The 19,147-nt window shown below is 38.4% G+C and overlaps 1 protein-coding gene across 1 annotated transcript in view; it reads left to right on the top strand.

Annotated features, from left to right (window-relative positions):
• Nucleotides 1-19,147, top strand: part of LOC103260743 (contactin associated protein like 2) — a 528,300-nt gene that overhangs the window by 83,540 nt on the left and 425,613 nt on the right. The window contains exon 2 of the mRNA XM_008058392.2: nucleotides 1,346-1,473. Within this exon, the coding sequence (XP_008056583.2) occupies nucleotides 1,346-1,473 (128 nt within the window). The remainder of the gene's footprint in view (nucleotides 1-1,345; nucleotides 1,474-19,147) is intronic.

The following is a 19,147-nucleotide window of genomic DNA, read 5'->3' on the forward strand; positions in this document are numbered from 1 at the left end:
TTTGAAAAAGTTGAGAACAATAAAATAGCTAAGGCAGTATAAAATGCATTTGTTTGAGTCCCACTGGCCAAGTTCTGTGACTCCTTCCTGGGTTTCTGTGCATCCTCACACCCCAGGGAGCATATGTTCACTGACATTCCAGCAGATCAGAGGTGTAAGTAACTGCTCCACACAGCGTAGCATTTTCAAGACAGGTTTCCAAGTTGGTTTCCCTCAATTCCCCGCACTATATGCCAAAAGATGTGAATGACAAAACTTTAACCTGATTATTTAACTGTCTCTCTCATTCTGTCATCCAAAATCAGTGTGTTTTTTTTCTGTGATCAGTTCTATGTGCAATTTTTAAATTGTCATTTATATTCAGTCTTAACAATGTAAAAAATTCTCTGAAAGGGTAAATTTGAGGAATGATTTCTCACTTCTTTGTGCCTCCCACCCATTCAACCCCAAATGAGAGGATCCCTTAGTCACAGCAACAGGACAAGAGGATGTGGGGGGCAGTGATTTCCCATGAAGGTGCAATCTGTGTACAGAGAGCTAAAAGCACACCACTGCATGTGATGGGTTCATCCCCAGGAAACTCTCCAGGGTGTCTATGTTCCATTATAGAATCAGTACGTCATAACTATCCTTGTCTTCTTTCTTCATTTAGGGTGGGTATGGGGTAGATTTGAGAGACTTGAAGCAAGATAAGTATAGAGTAAACAGAAGAATGAGCCCAGGAGGAAAACCAAACTGAACTTGAATCTTAACTCTGCTCCTCATTATCGATGCAAATAGATACTTATTGAACACCTGCTCTGTGTTGGAAACTTTACATAAACTCTTTCAGTGGTTAAAATAAACAAGCAGAGATGAAGGAACAAAAGCTGTCCCTTATTTAGCTGATGCACAGCAAGGAGGAAAGCCTCTGAAGGAACTACTCCAAAGAAATGAAAGAGACAAAGGTTTTTGTATAAGGCTTTGTTTCACATATTATTCAAATGACCAGGTTGGCTTTGTTGAACTTTTGACTCCATGACAACAGCAAATCCTGCGTGTATGCTGGTGTGTGTCCTGTGGTCTACTTTCAACCTAAAATAGTATACAACATATTGGTTGTGAATATCTGGAAATTAGGATGTCAATTCTGTTTTCCAGAAGACAAAGATCCAGAGTTGCTTCTGAGAATTGAGCTATGAGAACACCTATGGGAGAGAGAGAACAACTCTAACTGGTTTTACTTAGTGAACTTCCAAACAATTACTGAAATGTCATCAGTCATTAGACTACTTATGCAAGTAGCAGAGAAGATGTGTTTCTAACTCAGCCTCCTCATCCTTTTCTGTCCTTCCCTGTGATTCAGGAGGAAGGACGCTGGCTTCTTGTCCTACAAAGATCACCTGCCTGTGAGCCAAGTGGTGGTTGGAGACACTGACCGACAAGGTTCAGAAGCCAAACTGAGCGTGGGTCCTCTGCGCTGCCAAGGAGACAGTAAGTTTGCCCAGCATCTGTGGCACTTTCTTATCACATTTGAATAGTGTTTCCAGGCTTCTCTGTGGCTCCTAGAGAAATATCACGCAACCCAAGCAGAGTAACATAGAGGAAGGCAACAGCCATAAAGCCTCCAGTACAGCAGCTTATATTTGGGCATAAACTGTGGATATCTATCTTCCTTGTATTTTCATATGTAACAAGTTTGACTACCTAAGTTTATGGTGATATAAATAGCAATGCTAATAGCATAAATGCAGCATTCAACAGCTGTGATTCCTCTGAGTGCTGCTGTTAATGCCATTAGCATGACTATTTATATCACCATAAACCCGGTTTATGGTGATATAAATAGTAGCATTATGGCTTAATGTATCATTGTAAACTTGGATTATGGCCATATAAAGTTTGACATTATTGCTATCAAACTTCATCATCATCAGAGCTTGATGGTCCCTTGTAAGCCCAAGATTGTTTCTGTAACTACGTCTTGCTTTCAGGATTAGGCACCCCAGAGAGGAATTTGGGACTGCTAGCTTAGACAGTGGGAGGTAAGGGAGTTGGAGTGATGGCCCCACCTAATTAAGGGCACCATTAGGATTTTATGTTGTCTGATACCCTTCAGTGTGCTTTATGTGCAGTCAGAGGAAATGGTGACAAGGTTGCTGTGGGGATTCTGCAATGAGTGCCCTGGGTGTCATTTTCCTTCTTCTTTTTGGCACACACGTGATTTGGGTGAATCTCCTGAGAGTTCTATGCTTTTGTGATTGTGTACTAGACATCAGGAGACCTAGATTCTGCTCATCACATCGCTGACTTGCCAGGAGACCTCAGGCAAAGCCCTCCATTTTCTCAGCTGTGGCAATGAGAATATCACCTGCATCCCAATTCCTCCTGGGGAGACTGTAAAGATTTTAGTGCCTAGATTTGGATTTCTCCTAGCAAAGCATTATGTGAGATGGAATATTATTACCACTTTTGTAAATCAAGGGAGAATTAGACCTAGTCAATAATAAATTATTGCATCCATTCAAAGAGGTGTCCTAAGGAATGTAATGATGCATGCTTAATTGTTTACTACTTAGTAAACCAGGGCTGTAAGCAATTAAGAGATGCGATGTTACTAATACAAAAGAGAGTTAGACTTTACACTGATTTTTTCTACTTATGTTGAAAATGCTGCCCGTAAAATTGAGATTGGTCAAAAAATATCCTTATTGTGCATTTATTGCTAATTTATATAATAATAATTTATCTGGTCCAACTTAGTAGACTTATGTAGGAAGAAATTTAATATCACCTGCTTAAGAAAATTATATTGTATAAAATAATAACAAATCTGCAATTTAAATATTCTAAGAGATGAATAAAATTAGCCTCTCGTGTGTTGTCAATTGAAATTCAGTTTCATTTTGTAATGATTACACATTAATGTATCAAAATATTTCTGGCTTATCAATTCTAATTCTGAAGTTAGCTTTGAATTAGAGAAAGGGTTCTATTAAGTAATTGATTAACTTAATATATTTATAAAATTCTATTTCTGCAAACATTTATTATTATTCTTAAAGAGAAGATTCCAGAAATGTTAAATAATATATGCTGTAGTATATTAACAGTTTATGGCTAATATTAGCTTGTTTTCTCTTAATCAATAATTCAGTCCTTAGGAAAAATTTCTTGTGAGGCTGTTAATTTATTTAGCACTTTTCTAGATACTCTGGAAAATAAGAAAAAAAAATTTAAACCATATTATATGAAATGCATATAAAAATATTGAAAAACAGCATAGTTTGTAATATAATATTAGATTTTATGATATAAAGTTATAGCAACTGACACTCAAGAAAGGAGCAATAGATGGTATATTTCAGGCAGACTTTATTTTTAAAAAGAGAAAATAGAAAAAGTATAGCGATCAATTTGAGTTTCTATTCCAGGGCTGTTGTTCTTAGAAACATTTTTTAGAACCCATTAATAAAACAAACTGTTATCTTTTTTATTGACACTGCATGATCTCAGCATATTCATAGTACTGTAGCTTTAGAGAGACTCTTATAAACCATATTACCTGATATGCCATGAAAAAAAAAAAGCAGTCAATATTTAATTACAATTATGTGGAATCTTTTTTGTGTTTGTGAGAGAGAGAAAAATCACCTTTTTCTTCTCCAGGCAATTTAGAATAAGTATTATACCTTGTCCATGAGTTGCTGGGTAGTAGTCAGCAGTTTTGAGGCCCACATTCACTTTAAGAACATCCCTACATGAACACAGTAATGATAGAGTGTTCCGTGTCATATATGTTTTTACACAAATATGGATCTCTTTGGATGCATACAGCCATCTGTGAGGTAAGTAAGGCAAATATTAGTCTTTCTGCTTTACAAATGAACAGAATACTTCTACAAAAATGGCACTTTTACAACAAATTTCTGAACATACTTTCAGTCTCTGAGAGACTCTAGGACAAAAGATAGAGCAGAGAATAGAAACAGCGTTCTCTGTACAAAGTCAGGATAGTTTTCTTGACCACATTCTCTTCCCTGAGACAATTGCTGATTAAATTAAAATATCTTTAAAATACTTCATTTGGGTCTTATCCTATCACTAGCCCAGCTGCCCACGTCAGTTACCAACACATTATATTCATATAATTTTAAAAGTGGTATCGTGCATTTATCCTGTTGTTTATAGAGATTAACTTATTTGTGTAGCTTACTGAAGTCTGTTCAAAGCTACAGATTAAAATATATATATACTGCTGAAAATGTCTCTTTATTAGCAGAGTTGAGTGATGACAGCCTTCAGAAGCTGTCTCTTGAATTAGGCCCCAGTTTCTCTATAGTCTCAGAGAATGAAACCGTTTTTTATGGGCTCTGACCAACCGTTTCAGTGACTTTGGTTGATTTCATCATGCCTGCTGAGTTTCATTTTTGCTTTGATTCATCTGAACTCATAGACCCATATAATCAAAATGTTACAGAAAATCAGTGAGTTCCACTCAGGTCAGCTGCATTTCCCATATAGCTATATAAAATACTTATGTCCTTACAGTTTTGTGTGTGTGTGGTTTTCTCTTTCTTTCTTTTTTTTTCTTTTTTTTCAAAGCCTGTCCAAATGGAAACTTCAAATCTAAATGTAACTGAAAGTATGACTGGTGATGGATGGTTAGCTAAGATAAAAAGTGTGGTGAGATTACAAATCCCCTGCATCAACCACTGGTACTCACCTAAGAAGAAACAAAAGAGCTATTTAGAGGGTTAAAAACCAATGACTGAGTAGACATTGTTTTCAAATTTAAACATGCAATCATTCTTGGAGATAACAGCTAAACTTTCACAAAATTAATTCAAAAATGAAAGAGTTCAATTTTTTGGAGATAGAAATCTTATTTATACCATGTATCCTGATGATAATTAAATGTAGAAATAAAGTATTTGCTAGTTATTGGCTATATGAGGTAAAAATTTGCCATAACTCTCTAGGGATAAAGAAATTATAAACACTTCATTAAAATCAAGTTTGCTATAAAAGTGAGTGTTTTCAGTAAACCAGGATATAGAAACAATTCAGGATAATGTGTTACTCAGGGACTTCTTTCAGGGTCATGCCAGAAACTCTCTCTGATTGTTAGACTGGCAGGCGGAGCATTCAAGTCACATTGGAGGATTAAGATGCAAATTCAATTTCTTAGAGCTACAGAGGTAAGCCAGAGAGACAAAGAAGAAAAGGCAAGACAGTAGACACCTCCAGTTCTGGCAGAGACAAAGCCACGTGCGAAAGAAATAAAGATGTTGATGGAGATTCATCCAAATGATGGGGGTCATTTGTTCTTTGACAAGATAATCATACATGCTAGAGTAACAGACCGCACTCTCTTTGCTGAAGGATCTTGCAAAACAGGACCATACCCTGCCATCCCCTTACCAAGAAAGGCAAGGCAACACCTGCCTCTCCACCTTGTTTCTGCACAGATGAAACATTTCCAAAGGAGTATAGATGAGGGTAACTCTCTGTCAGATGTACTCGTGAGTGCACACAGGCCATACAATCACCCTATGAGCCTCTCTTTTCCACACACTCTGTGCAACAAATGAAGACTGGAGGAGAGAGAGAGACCACTTCTCACCTGGACTTAGGAAGCAATTTTTCTTGTGGAGAGGAAGCAGCTCTCCTGGTTCCAGAGAAGAATTTACAGTTTGTTTATCTCCTTCTTTGCAACTTCATGCATGAAAGAGACAAGAAAGAGAGAGAATCTAGCATGCAGGTTCTGAGCTAAATAATTTCTATTCATTTTCTCTTTTTTCTTTTAATTTTTTTTAATTTTAAGGATGTGGGGTACAATTCAGGGTTAGGTATGCAAATGTCCATTCTGCAGGTACCTTTGTTAATGAGGTATGCACCCCCTTCCCTAGGCAGAATTGGCACTACTGCCAATTTGCTTCTTCACCCCACTCCTGGCAGTTTCCCACTACTGCCAATTATTCTCTGATAGTATCACCATAATTGTTCAAGTTCCGCTTATGGGTGAGAACATGTGATACTCAGTTCTTTGTTTCTGTGAAAGATCTGAAAAAATGCTCAGCCTCACTAGTCATCAAAGAAACATTTTCTCCCTTGACTATCACAACATCTGTATGATGTTGATGCCCATATACCAGTGAGGAGACAGAAATAGTGTTATTAGGTGGTTTGCCAATCATTTTCAGAGCTGAGGCCAAAATCGATATGGTTCCAAAGTCCTCATTTCTACTACACTCTATTAGAGTTGATGTTAGGACAAGATTGGGAAAGAAAAAAATAAATTCCTTATACTTTCAGGGGATGGCTAGGTCTAGCTGTTTGCTAACATAGGGGCTAAGGGAAATGTCTCCTCTGTTCTCTGAAGGTTTGCTTGAAAAATCAACTCACAAAAGGCAAATGAATTGGAGAAAGGAACTATAAGACTTACTAATGTGCATTTGGGGTACATCTCAGAGTGATCACCCACACCCCAACCGCAACAGGTTCAGAAGCTTGTGTACCATTCTGTCGAAACCAGGTTATCAGAGGAGGGCTAGAGGAACTCTGTTGAGGGAACAACTAGGGAGAATGAATCAATCTGGGAATGGAGATTAGCTTGTAAATAGTTCTTTTTGATAGTGAAAGTGAAATTTCTCTTCTCCTCCCACCTCATAACCTGTTTTGCCAGGATAGCCTATAAGCTTCTAAACCCCACTGGGAAATGAGTAATCACTCTGTGGTTCTTCTCCTGTATAATAGTAAATAAATGGGTATGCCTTTTGAGAGTTGATATTTTTTTTCAGCAAGGGAGGTGTGTCTTACTCATAAAAAGGGCTTCTCTACTTATACAAAGTTCTAGAAGCAGAACTAAAAAGGAGAACTGACAAGAAACTGCTCCTAATCTATCCTTAGTGGAGAAAAAATACTTCTTGCATTTATCTCTTTTTAACAAGTCATAAAATAACTGATTGTTCCTTTACCCTTTTTGCATTTATTCTGCCTCCCCTGACAGTGGGCTCTTTAAAAGTAAGAGCAGAGTTTTTCTCATTCACTGTATTCTTGGCACCTAGAATGAATTCAACAAATATTTGTTGAATGAGAAATAAAAAAGAGAGACTATATCAATGCAAAGGAGAGGTCATGATAAAGCCAGGTTTGCCTAGAACTCAGCTTCTGCCCTTATAGCATGCTAGCAAAGAAATCACAGAACCCTGGGGCTTTGAGATTCCCTATGGAGTCACAGATTCTGAGTGAACTAATTTTCTGTGTGCAATCCATATTATAGAGCCTATTTCCCTAAAACTCTCCACTTCCTCCTCGAGTGCAGCCTTAACTCTGCCCTTTCCTGTTTAAAGTATTTTCCTACGTTGTATGCTCTGATTTCTGGCTCCGTTCACTTCCCTGTACTTTTGCTCAAAAAACTTAACTCTGATTCACCCTCTCCTAGAAAAGGAAGGTTGCCTCTGGGCAATCTGTGTAGGATGATAATAGTTGTATTATATATAGGACCACTTTCTCTTTCTCTCTCTCCATCCCCATCCTGGCCATTAACCACAACCTCTTTACTTGGGCTTGAGCTTCACATCATGTTGCTTTTCCAGAGTGGGTAAAATTTGAACACTAACGTAATTATTTCCTGAAAAGATGCCCCAAATTCTTTCTCTTTCTCCACTGCTCCCCACAAAATGTAGCTATATATACTTGCCTCAAGTACAGCTCAAAATAAGAACAAAGAATCATAGCATCCTAACGGTGGAAGAGTCTTAAAGATCATCCAGTGCAGACCTTTCATTTCACAGATGAGGGATCTGGGTCTGAGGAGGTTAAGTGACTGGCCCAGAGTCTCACAGCTGGCTTGTGGCAGAGCAGATCAAGGGAGAGTTTAATATAGTCTTCATCTTTCATAATTCCCTAGGGCAAGGATGAATGTTGCGACCCAAAGAGGAAACTTTGACCTGGAACCCTGTCTCTGGTTCCCTGCCTGTCAACAGCTGAGCAGTGCCATTGCTCCTAATCTTACCCCACTGTGAGATCAGCCATTTGGAAACCTTGATAGAAAACCCACAGGCACAGAAGTGAGGGATCGGTGGCAGAAAGTTGATGAATTCTACTTTTTCTTTTACTTCTCATTCTAGCAATTTTGGGAGTTGATAATAGAAGAAGAAGTGGGGGGGGGAAACCTGGAGTGGTGTGTGAAAATTATTAAGCTCTGTTTTTTTCTTAATGTCCCAGCCTTCCCTGCTATTGCCAAGGGCTACTGACAACTCAGAGTGGCTCTGAGAACTAGTGGAAAGAGTGAAATTTTCAGGATTACAATCTTGGCTGATTCCCATTAATGGATTGAGCCCTCTGGGCACATCAAAAGTCAGCTCCAATTACAAAAGTAGCAACTTCTGCTACTGGAAGGAAGTCTTCCCTTTTGTCTTCCAGACTCCAGAATGACTTTACACAATTAGAAGAAATGGACAACTCTCAGGGGAGGAATCGGTTCTCTAAGATTATTTGACTTTAGCTGCAAACTTACGGTAGCAATGAGAAGTAAAATGAGTTACCCTTTGAAAAAAGTGTTTCTATTTTACAATTGATATGATTTTTTTGTGCATGTGATCAATTTTCTCACCTGTTCTTTCAAACACCATTTGTATTTGGAGAGATGCCCCTACCCCACAGAGGAGCTAATCAGCAAGAGGGAGATGATGCCAGACTTGGTTCTGCCCATCTGTCTGGCAGGGTGAGTCCTGCTTCCCCTGTGTCCTCTCTCTGAGCACCTGGCCCTTCCTGAAGTTAGCACTCTCTGCAGAGGGCCAGCATCCCCAGATACAGGCAAGGCTGTAACTACAATAGGTCTTTTGGCCAATGGGCAGCAAGTCAGTACTCCAAGACATATGGTTGCAGTAGAGAAAGAGATTTAATCATAGGGTCACTAAATAAGGAGAAGAAAGGAAACCTCAAATCCATCTCCCTGAGGAGTTTGAGGTTAGGGATTTTTTTTTTTTTAAGACAGGGTCTCAGTCACTCAGGCTGGAGTGCAGTGGCATGATCATAGTTCACTGCAGCCTCAAATTCCTGGCCTTAAGCGATCCTCCTGCCTTAGCTTCTTGAGTAGCTGGGGCTACAGGCACGCGCCACATACCCAGCTAATTTTATTTAATTTTTTTCATAGAGATTGGTGTCTTGTTTTGATACTCAGGCTGATCTTGAACTCCTGGCCTCAAGCTATCCTCTCACCATGGGCTTCCAAAATGCTGGAATTATAGACATGAGGCATTGTGCCTAGCCCAGGCTAGGGATTTTAAGGATTTTGGAGTTGGCTGAAGATCATTGATTGGTCAAAAAGTAGAAAGTCATAGGACTGGGAGGTGAGAAAACTATATTCTCATTCTTATTCCATTTTTCTGTGAGGGCTTCAAACTGGTTAGTATAATCTGTTTTGCTGGAATTCAGAATCTGAAAAAAATCTTAGGCAATTCGTAAACAATGGCTTTAGGGTTCTAATGTCAGAGATCCCAGATATAGCAATAACAGGGATGCAAATCAATTTTTAAACAAAAGTATTATGATCCTAACATAAGAAATTCTGTCTATAGGAGCAATAGAAACACAAATGGCCAATATCTAGTGCTAAGTGACTTTCAATAACAAGGAAGTAGGCCAAAGTGCAACCTGATTAATGCTTAATTATAAATATTTTTCTGTTTAAACCTGGCATGCAATTCTTATCAACCCTGTGGTACCAATTTCAGGATATTTTTCTGTAAATTAATCCCTGTAGTTGGTTCCTCTGCTGAATTATCCAACCAATCTCTCTCACTATTTGAAGAGGAGAATTAAGCTTGGTTTATTGGCTCTAAAAATTCCCAGTGTGGAACACACCTGGAACTGAGAAGAAGACTAAGTGAAACAGATTTGAACCCATTCTGAGATTGGCTCCTGAAATTGAATTCCACCTAAGAGGCTTTACTGCGAAAAATGGGACATGGCTCTCATCCTGAATCCGTTTATGTTTTAGTGAGGGTGTAAAATTTAACAAAATGGAGGGGATTATATTGGAAGTTTGGATTGCCAGTGGGAGTTTGGAGGACCTGTGTAGTAGTGCTTTACAAACTTCAATGTGCTTTGAAATCACATGGGGATCCTATTAAAATGCAGATTCAGACTCTAAAAGTCTGGAGCAGGACTTGAGATGCTGCAAGGCACTCCTGCTGCTGGTCTGTGGATTGCACTTAAAGTAGCAACATGACATAGCCATATATTGAACAGCACTAGACTTTGGACTCATACACACCTGGGGCCAAATCCAAACTTTCTCCTTCACCAACCATGTGCCTCTGGACAAGTTCCTCTACCTCTCTGGGCTTCCCCTTCTCACCCACAATCTTACCTCAGCTGCAAATGAAAATCATCATAACTACATTACTGAGGTTGCTCTAATAAAGCCTAAATCTTCCCAGGCCTTGCACGTGGTCAGAACTCTCTTAGTGCTAGCCACCATCATCATTATTATATCCATTCATTGTGGAAAAGAGTGGCAGGCTTGTTACCAGAAGACCTCTGCCCAGCTCCTTGTTCTATATTCCCATCTATGCCCTTGACCCTGGACTCTATACCTATTCTTGGAGAGGACCAAGAATTGGTGCCCGTTCTTGGAGAAGACCTGCCACCCAGCCATTTGAAGGTGATGGCCACAATACCCGTTTAAAACTCACCTGCATTTTCCAAGTTTCTAGGGGCAATGTCCTTCCACATAAGCAATCCTTCATTTTCTTCTCATCACATAGGCCTCAGCTTTGATGTTCATTCTTCCAAGAGAACTTCCTTGTCCACTCAGCTCACATAGCCACTCCACCTCACCACAACCTTTTTTTAAGAACCTGCCACTACCTGAAATCTTTTCTGTAATATACAACCCAATTCTGACATCAACTGCCCGGAGTTAGTATAACCTTCACAAGGTAAAGGCACAGTCCCCAGCAAGACTGCTTTATCTGCGAACACCAGGGGCAAGTCTGGCGGCTTCTCAAGCCACTTGCACTTCTGACAAGTTGGCTACAAATGGGAGTTCTCAATATTTCTTCAGGACCAATAATTCACCAAAATGACTCACAGAACTTAGGAAAGTACTATACTTCCAATCAGAGTTTTTATATAAAGGATATGAGTCAAGACTAGCCAAATGAAGAGATGCATATGATGAAGTCTGGAGAGTCTCAAATGCGAACCTTCTATGTCCTCTTCCTGTGAAGTGAGAATGTATCACTCTCCTGGCATCAGTGTACATCATCAACCAGTGTAGCTCACTCAAGCTTCAGGTGTTCAGACTTTTTATTGGTATTTCGTTATTTAAGTAGGATCAATTAAATCAAAATTTTAAACCCCCTTCCCTCTTCTGTTTGGAGATCAGGCTGATATCAAGAGGTTAAAAGTCTCAACCTTCTAAATCATGGTGGGTCTTCCTGGTATGGCAAACCCCCATTGAAATTACCTGGGGGTCTACCAGGAGTCACCACATTAGCAGAAACCCAGACATGGTCCAGAAGCCCACCATGTATAACAAAGACTCTCCTATCACTTGGAAAAGCCCAAGAGTTTAGAAGGTCAGTCTCAAGAATCTGGAATAAAGATCAAATAACATATTTATTATACATCAATCTGTACTCCACTCCCCACTTTTTTTAATTTTTATTTATTTAATATTTTTGAGTCAGGATCTTACTCTGTCACCAGGCTGGAGTGCAGTGGCACAATCATAGCTCACCGCAGCCTCGACCTCCTGGGCTCAGGCGATCCTTCCACCTCAGCCTCTTGAGTAACTAGGACTACAAGCACACACCTCCTTGCCTGTCTAATTTCTTTTCTCTATTTTTGTACATTATTATCACTCTTGCCCCAGCAGTAGATGGGAATCTTAGGCAGAAGTCTACATCCCAATGCCAAGAACAATGCCTGATACATTGAGGCACTCAGATATGTATTCATTAAGTGAATACAAACAGTTAAATCACAACCAAAGATTTAAATAAGCATTTCAGACTAACAATGGAGATAGTGCTTCAAGGCACTTTGTGATAAATTGCAGAAAACTTGCACAGACAATAATTGTTCCGGGGGTCCAAAGGAGGAGCTTTCATTTGATTTATATGCACAACTAATTTTAACCTCAACAAGGTTTCTGCATATGTATTCATCTTAACTAAATGAAAACTTTTATTCCTTTGTACCTTGAAAATCCCTTGAATTCGATGATTATCTTCAAATTAAGGATTAAAAAAAAACTATTTGCTAAGTTTCTCTGGCAATTCTAAATTAAGATGCACATAAAGTATTAAATTTATAGAACCCATTGTTTAATCTAAATTAGATTAACCACCCCTGGCCTTCAGAGACCCAGGAAGACTCTTCCACACTTTTGTTTATCCATGTCTCAAGGTTATTACTGACAAAATTACAATTAGTCAGTACTTCAAGCCTATTGTTAGGGTGCTAAGCTGTGAGCCATAAACTACCTCACTCTGGCATAATTAAAACCATGTTCCAGTTCACCTGTTTTATGATACCTACTTGGCTTTTCATAAAGCTTCTTTTCACAATTTTAACTACGTGCAAGCCTGGGAAACTTAGGAACTTTTTTGAAGAAAACTTTAAAAATAAGCCTCTGCTTGAAGATTGCTGACAGTTCTGTAATAGTAATCATATTATCATCAGGATTTTTAAAATGCATTCAACTATTGCAAACATTATTTAAGATTTGTACTACTATCTTTAAAAGAATCCTAATTCATACTGCACCAGGTGTGTGCACATAGAAAATAGTGCATTTGAATTGGTATCCGCTTACTGGTGTGATAAACTGCTCTTTGGAATAGATGTACTGTCCCAAAGTAAGAAGAAAAGGTGACTCCTGTGCCCTATCCACACTCAGACATTTTATCTTTGAGTAAGTCCGTGGTCAATGGTCTTAGATTAAATGAATATCTTCAAGTTGCCCCATAAGCAAGGGTGAGGGGATGGGGTGGGGATTTAGTTGCAAGACCAACACTTAATCAAGAATCTCTCTAAGTATATATTAAAAAATACTAGAGTCAGCAAGGATTGTTTGGTCTTTTGATGAAGGAGAAGTTGTATGCCCATTAAGATTCTAACCATGTCTCTTCCATTCAGGGTTTTCTTGACTTACTCAAGCTTTAGACAATAAAGTGGCTCGATAATCTTTTCTGTAATCCCTATGTCTAATGCATTAAGTATTCCTTAATTCAATTTTTGTAGATTACCCTAATCAATTTTGTTTTCTGGTATTCAGGCCTTTAGAAGTTAATTATGTTTCACTGAATAGGAAGCAAATTAGGACATGAGCTTAAAATATGGTCTGTTATTTAACAGAAGTGAATTTTTTGTCTCAAATGGTTTTGTTCTGGTATTCCCATTGACAATATCTGAGAGAATAGTGTAATTAACTCAATAAGTCAGTATTGCTATAGGATAACCACATTGCACTGGATGCTTGATTTACTCTTTTGCTTTGACCAAAGATACTAAATTTGCCCTGATTGCCTCAGTTTCTCCGTATTATTTTTTTAAAAGACAAGAAACAAAAAACAATCCCAGAAATTGAATTTGTAAAAAGAGATCATCACCCAAGCATTAGAGCTGAGAAGATACCCTGATGGATTTTATCTCTTTACTTATGTATCTTTATTTGTTCCAAAGAGATATAGTCTACCTCTTAATTTTTTAAATTTACATATGAAAAATTTTCTGTTATTCTTACATGTAATGTGTAGACAGATACTCCAAAATTAAGTGTAAGTGTTTCTTTGCCTGCAAAACTGAGAATTTACTTGGCTTCTGTTGATAATCACAAAAGAAAGTCATTTGTGTCTCGAATGTCCATAGGAAATGAGCCCTGTAGTTCAGGATAATGTCTATAAGAAAGCAAACTACAGCTTCACTTTGGGGTTCAGGAAAGAGAATGAGCTATTGATTCCACCCTGGTCCCTAGGTGATTATATTATATCTGAAACTGCTGGGCAATATCAAATCCAGATTTTGTCTTATGACTCTACAAATTAGTGAATTATGTTGTTATGGTAAGAGAAGGCAACAGAAGTATCTCTGTTTGGAACGTTGACTCTCAGGACTTTTTACATTTGAGAAAACTCCTAAACTGCTCCTCTAACTCTTCTAGGCTACCTAACTTTAATAGTCAGGCCTCCTTCCCACCTGTTTACTTCCCACTTCACAAGGATTCACTATTAGGGAATCAAGGAAAAAAATGGATGAATTTATTTTTAGAATAAAGTGATACAATCGCCACCATTTCTGCTCTCGTACAGATTTTTCTTTCTGTCTGGTATTGTTAAACACACACATGCATACACACATATACACTCAGGCATGTGTGCATAAATCAGCTTACCCTTGAAATTAGCATTTGTCCTTCCTTACTAATGCTATAGTCACCTCAATCCTGAAACTACCTTAACCCAAGGTAACCACAATTCTGGGCTTGACATTACTTGAGATCAGTGTAACTAGAAGAACTGTTGCTAGAGAGGAGGAGGAAAGCCAAGTGAGATGAGAAGTCAGACTTCTTCTGTCCCATGTTCCCTGGAGGAAACAGAGCTACAGAGTTGAAGACCCCGGTGGAGACCCAGTCAGTATGGCTCCATCCTTGGCTTAAAATCATAGTCAAAGATTTGTCCTAAGCAAGGAAAAATCATCTTTCTCATTCAGAAGTTAAAGCACGTATTAATCCTTAGTTCCGAAGAGGTCTATGTATGTATGGTAAAGAGAATTCTGTAACAGATTTGAATTTGTGACCTTTGGTACAGTCTTTACCAAATAATTTCATGACATTTCACCCAAAAAGTCATTAAGACATTAGAGCATATTCCTCATCTCCACAATCCTTTCTCCACTGAACTAAGAAGCCGAAACTGTGCTTTCCTCTGTGGATTTATTGATTATCATTCTAGAGGTGTTACCCAATAGCTTCCTGTAATTATAGAAATGTACTATAGCCTGACCCAGGTATCCCCAAGACCACCCCCAGGTCTGATTCACTGAGAGTATTCACAAAACTGGGCATATATAATAGTCTCTCCTTATCCACAGTTTTAGTTTCCACAGTTTCAGTTACCTGTGGTTAACTGTAGTCTGAAAATATTAAATGAAAAATTCCAGAAAGAAACGATGTATAAGTTTTAAATTGCACACCATTCCAAGTAGCATGATAAAATGTCTCACCATGCTGCTCCATCCCACCTGGGATATGAATCATCCTTTTGTCTAGAGAATCCACACTGTCAAGGCTACCCACACGATAGTTACTTAGTAGCCGTCCAGGTTCTCAGATAAACTGTCATGGTATGGCAGTGCTTATGTTCAAGTCACCTTTATGTTACTTAATAATGGCCCCAAAGAACAAAAGTAGTGATGCTAGCAATTCAAATATGCCAGAGAGAATCTGAAAAGTGCTTCCTTTAAGTGAAAAGGTGGAAGTTCTCGATTTTATAAAAAAAAGAAAAGAAAATCTTAGGCTGAGGTTGCTAAAATTTGCAGTAAAAATGAGTCTTCTATCTGTGAAATTATGAAAAAAGAAAAAGAAATTCATGTATGGTATACACAGGATTTGTTACCATCCACAGTTTTAGGCATCCTCTGGGGGTCTTGAAAATTATCTCCATTGGATAAGGGGAAACTAACATAGTCATACTCGTGAGTGTTGTTTATTACAGCAGAAGAATACAGATTAAACTCGCAAAGGGAAATGGTACATGGAACAAAGTCTAGAGGAAACCAGGCACAAGCTCCCAACAGTCCTCTCCCTGTGAGTCACAGGGAACACGTTAATTCCCCTGGCTACAAATTGAAACAACAAGTGTGAAATTTTGTCTACCAGGGATTGCCTACCAGGGAAGCTCACCAGAGGATCAGCACCTAAGGTTTCTATTGGGCACTGGTTATGAGAGCAGTCTCTGCTTGGTATGCACCCAAAACCCAGACTCCCAGAAGGAAAGCAGTTGTTCAGCACAAATCACAATATTTGTACAAACAGTTCAGCACAGTAAGAGATGCTTATTAATCAGATAGCCCTCCTGAAACCTAAATTCCCAGGCCAGCCATGGGCAACATTTTGGCAGCATGAGGAAGATGCCTCTCTCCTCTCCTCAGCTCTCTGAACCTTTCTCTATACTCAGGACTCCTTCTCTTTCCCCTTCTTTCCACCAGAATCTTATCCCACATCCAGACCTATGACCTCACACCACCTTGCTTCATACTCCATTTCACACTCTAATTTCATCTTACCTTAAGTAACCTCTTTCCAAAGTCTTAAAACCAGAGAGGAGAACAAAGATGGTGCTATTTTCCTTTGAATTGATCGTTTGTACCTCGTAGCCTGAAGTATCTGTTACATCAAGTTCCTGAGCAGGGCTAGCTACACAATTTGCAAAGCCTTGTGAAAATGAAAATCCAGGACCATGCATTATAAAGCAGAAACAATAGGGCATTAAATGAGTTTAAGTGCCCTTCTAAAGCTACACACATCACACACTCATATTCCTGAAGGCTAGTGAAAGTGCAATGTCAACTCAAGATCCTGAGATTTCTGGAGTATGGCAGTCCTTTCGAGAATTGAATATGCAAGTTTTGTTTCTCTGGTAGGTTTGAACCTCAAGGAATATTCATGTGATGAAAACCAAACTATATGTGGGAAAATAATTAGCACAGGGTTTCTTATAAATACTAGAAAATTATATCATGTTATAGAGAGTGTTCTAAATTTGTCTGATCACAAAAATTACCTAAGCTGCTTGTCAACATGCAGATCCCCAGAGCTCTCCCCTAAAGATTTTAATTCAGATTTTCTAGTGTCAAGCCCAATACTCTGTTTTTAAGAAGGTTTAGAGAAGATTTTTCTAATATGAAAATCACAGAAACTTTGGCTAAAAACACAACATTTGAAGGCAGACAGATCTAGGCTCAAATTCTCCATTTTTCAGTAGTGTGGCATTGGGAAAGCTATTTAACTTCACTAAGCTTCAATTTCCTCATCTGTAAAATAGAGATAATTATGCTTAGTAAGAAAGGTTGCTATGGGAATAAAATAAGACAAATGTATGTAAAAGCTTGAAACAGTGACGGGTGCAGTAATTTCTCAATAACAGTAGTTATAAATATGATACAAAAAGAACTTCTTTAAGACCCTCAGTTTTGTAATACTAGATAAATTAAGTTTAAATGCAAATTGTTAAAGACAATCATTATTATTTCTGTCACATTCGACTCATTCTGAAATCATGAATTATAATCCGAAGTGAACAAAAGGATCAATCAGCTGTCAATGGTAAATGGCGAATATATTTGAGCACTGCTGTAATCTGAAGGTTGGTGTGAACCACTAAAATTCTTATGTTGAAACCTAATTACCCACGTGATAGCTTTAGGAGGTGGGGCCTTTGGGAAGTGATTAGGTCCATGAGGCTAATCCTATTCAGAATTTTCATGAATGGGATTAGCACTCTCATGAAAGAGACCTCACAGAGCTCACTGGGCCCTTGTACTATGTGAGGATGCAGCTAGAAGACCCTGTCTATGAGCCAGAAACTAGGCCCTCATCCGAAGCCAAATCTGCCTTGATCTTAGACTTCCCAGCCTCCAGAACTGTTAGAAGTAAATTTCTGTTGTTTATCAGTCACCCAGTTTATGACGGTACTTTGTTATAGCAGCCCAAGTACACTAACTGAATACAAGTTATTGCGGCAGGCTGCAGATATAGAGGTTTTTTTAAAAAAAATTTACAATCAAGGAGTTGATCGTCTAGTTTAGAATAAGAGAGATAAAAGGATGTATATCTTTAGAGGAAAAAAGAAGGGTAGAGAGAATGAGCAAAGGTCACTTTCCATGGGGATGGATAGAGTGAATAGAAGGCTTGAACTGAAAAATCTTAGACAAGGATTAGCCCAAATATATAGAAGCAAAATGTTTCTGTAGAGAAATATTCACACAACACATACTAAGCATCAGCATACACACTTGAATAAGAAAATTAGACCTAATTTGGAACCAGGAAAACTTCCAAATGCTAAGCCCAAAGCTGAATATACCTGGTAGACAGTGAGAGTTTGTAAGCCCAAAATAGGAGGGTGAGTGGTTAATTTTTAACTAAAATGTTAAACTTTTCATTTGTGCTTAGTTGCAAAAATCTATGTTTATGTGAATTATTTTTCTCCAATGTGTATTTTTTAAAATAAAAAGGAAAATTGCTAATAAAATAAGGTAATTCAATGAAGGGCTCACAATAGGTCCACACCCAACAATGGACCACAACGTAAACACACAATTAAAACAGATTCTTATAATAGAAACTTTTTCTTTAAATACTTAAAAATCTACTAGTTTTAGATAAGCCTTTATTAACAGTATAAAAATTCTCGGATAAAGATAGTATTTTACTGCTTTCAATAAACCTCTAAAGTTATTAATGATTGTTGGTTTTTTCATTTTGCTTCATTCATATTCAGTGATTGTTGTAGGTTAAGTTATGTTATCTCAAAAGATATGTTGACATCCTATTTTCCAATGCCTGTGAATGTGACCTTATTGGAAACAGAGTCTTTACAAATAGAGTCAAGTCAAGATAAAGATAAGGTCACAATGGATTCAGGTAGGCCTTAACACTATATGACTGGTGTCTTTATAAGGAAAGAAAACAAGAAACAGACACACACACACAGGGGAGCGGACCACATGAAGATGGAGACGGAAATTGGAGTTTTCCCGATTTAAGCCAAGGAACAAGAAGGATTGCCAGCTACTACTAGAAGCTGGGAGAGAGGCATGGAACAGATACTCCTTAGAACCTCCAGAAGGAACCAACCCTGCCAACATCTGGAGTTCAGAGTCTAGCCCCAACACAGGGCTAGAGAATAAATTTTTGTTGTTTTGAGGCATCCAGTTTGTGGCATTTTGTTAAAGCATCCTGAGGAGACCAATACAGGGACTATCCAATCAGAAAAAAAATGGAGGCACAATTCATACGGTCTTTCCAACTCCAAGAGGAGTAGGCTGTGTTAATTATGTATAGGACAGCTAAGAATTATTGAAAGGAAGCCAGGCTCGGTGGCTCAGCCTGTAATCCCGCGCCTTTGGGAGGCTGAGGTGAGTGGAT

This window comes from Carlito syrichta, unplaced genomic scaffold, assembly GCF_000164805.1.
Source record: "Carlito syrichta isolate Samal-C Ts95f unplaced genomic scaffold, Tarsius_syrichta-2.0.1 Scaffold303324, whole genome shotgun sequence".
In the NCBI taxonomy this organism is placed as follows: domain Eukaryota; kingdom Metazoa; phylum Chordata; class Mammalia; order Primates; family Tarsiidae; genus Carlito; species Carlito syrichta.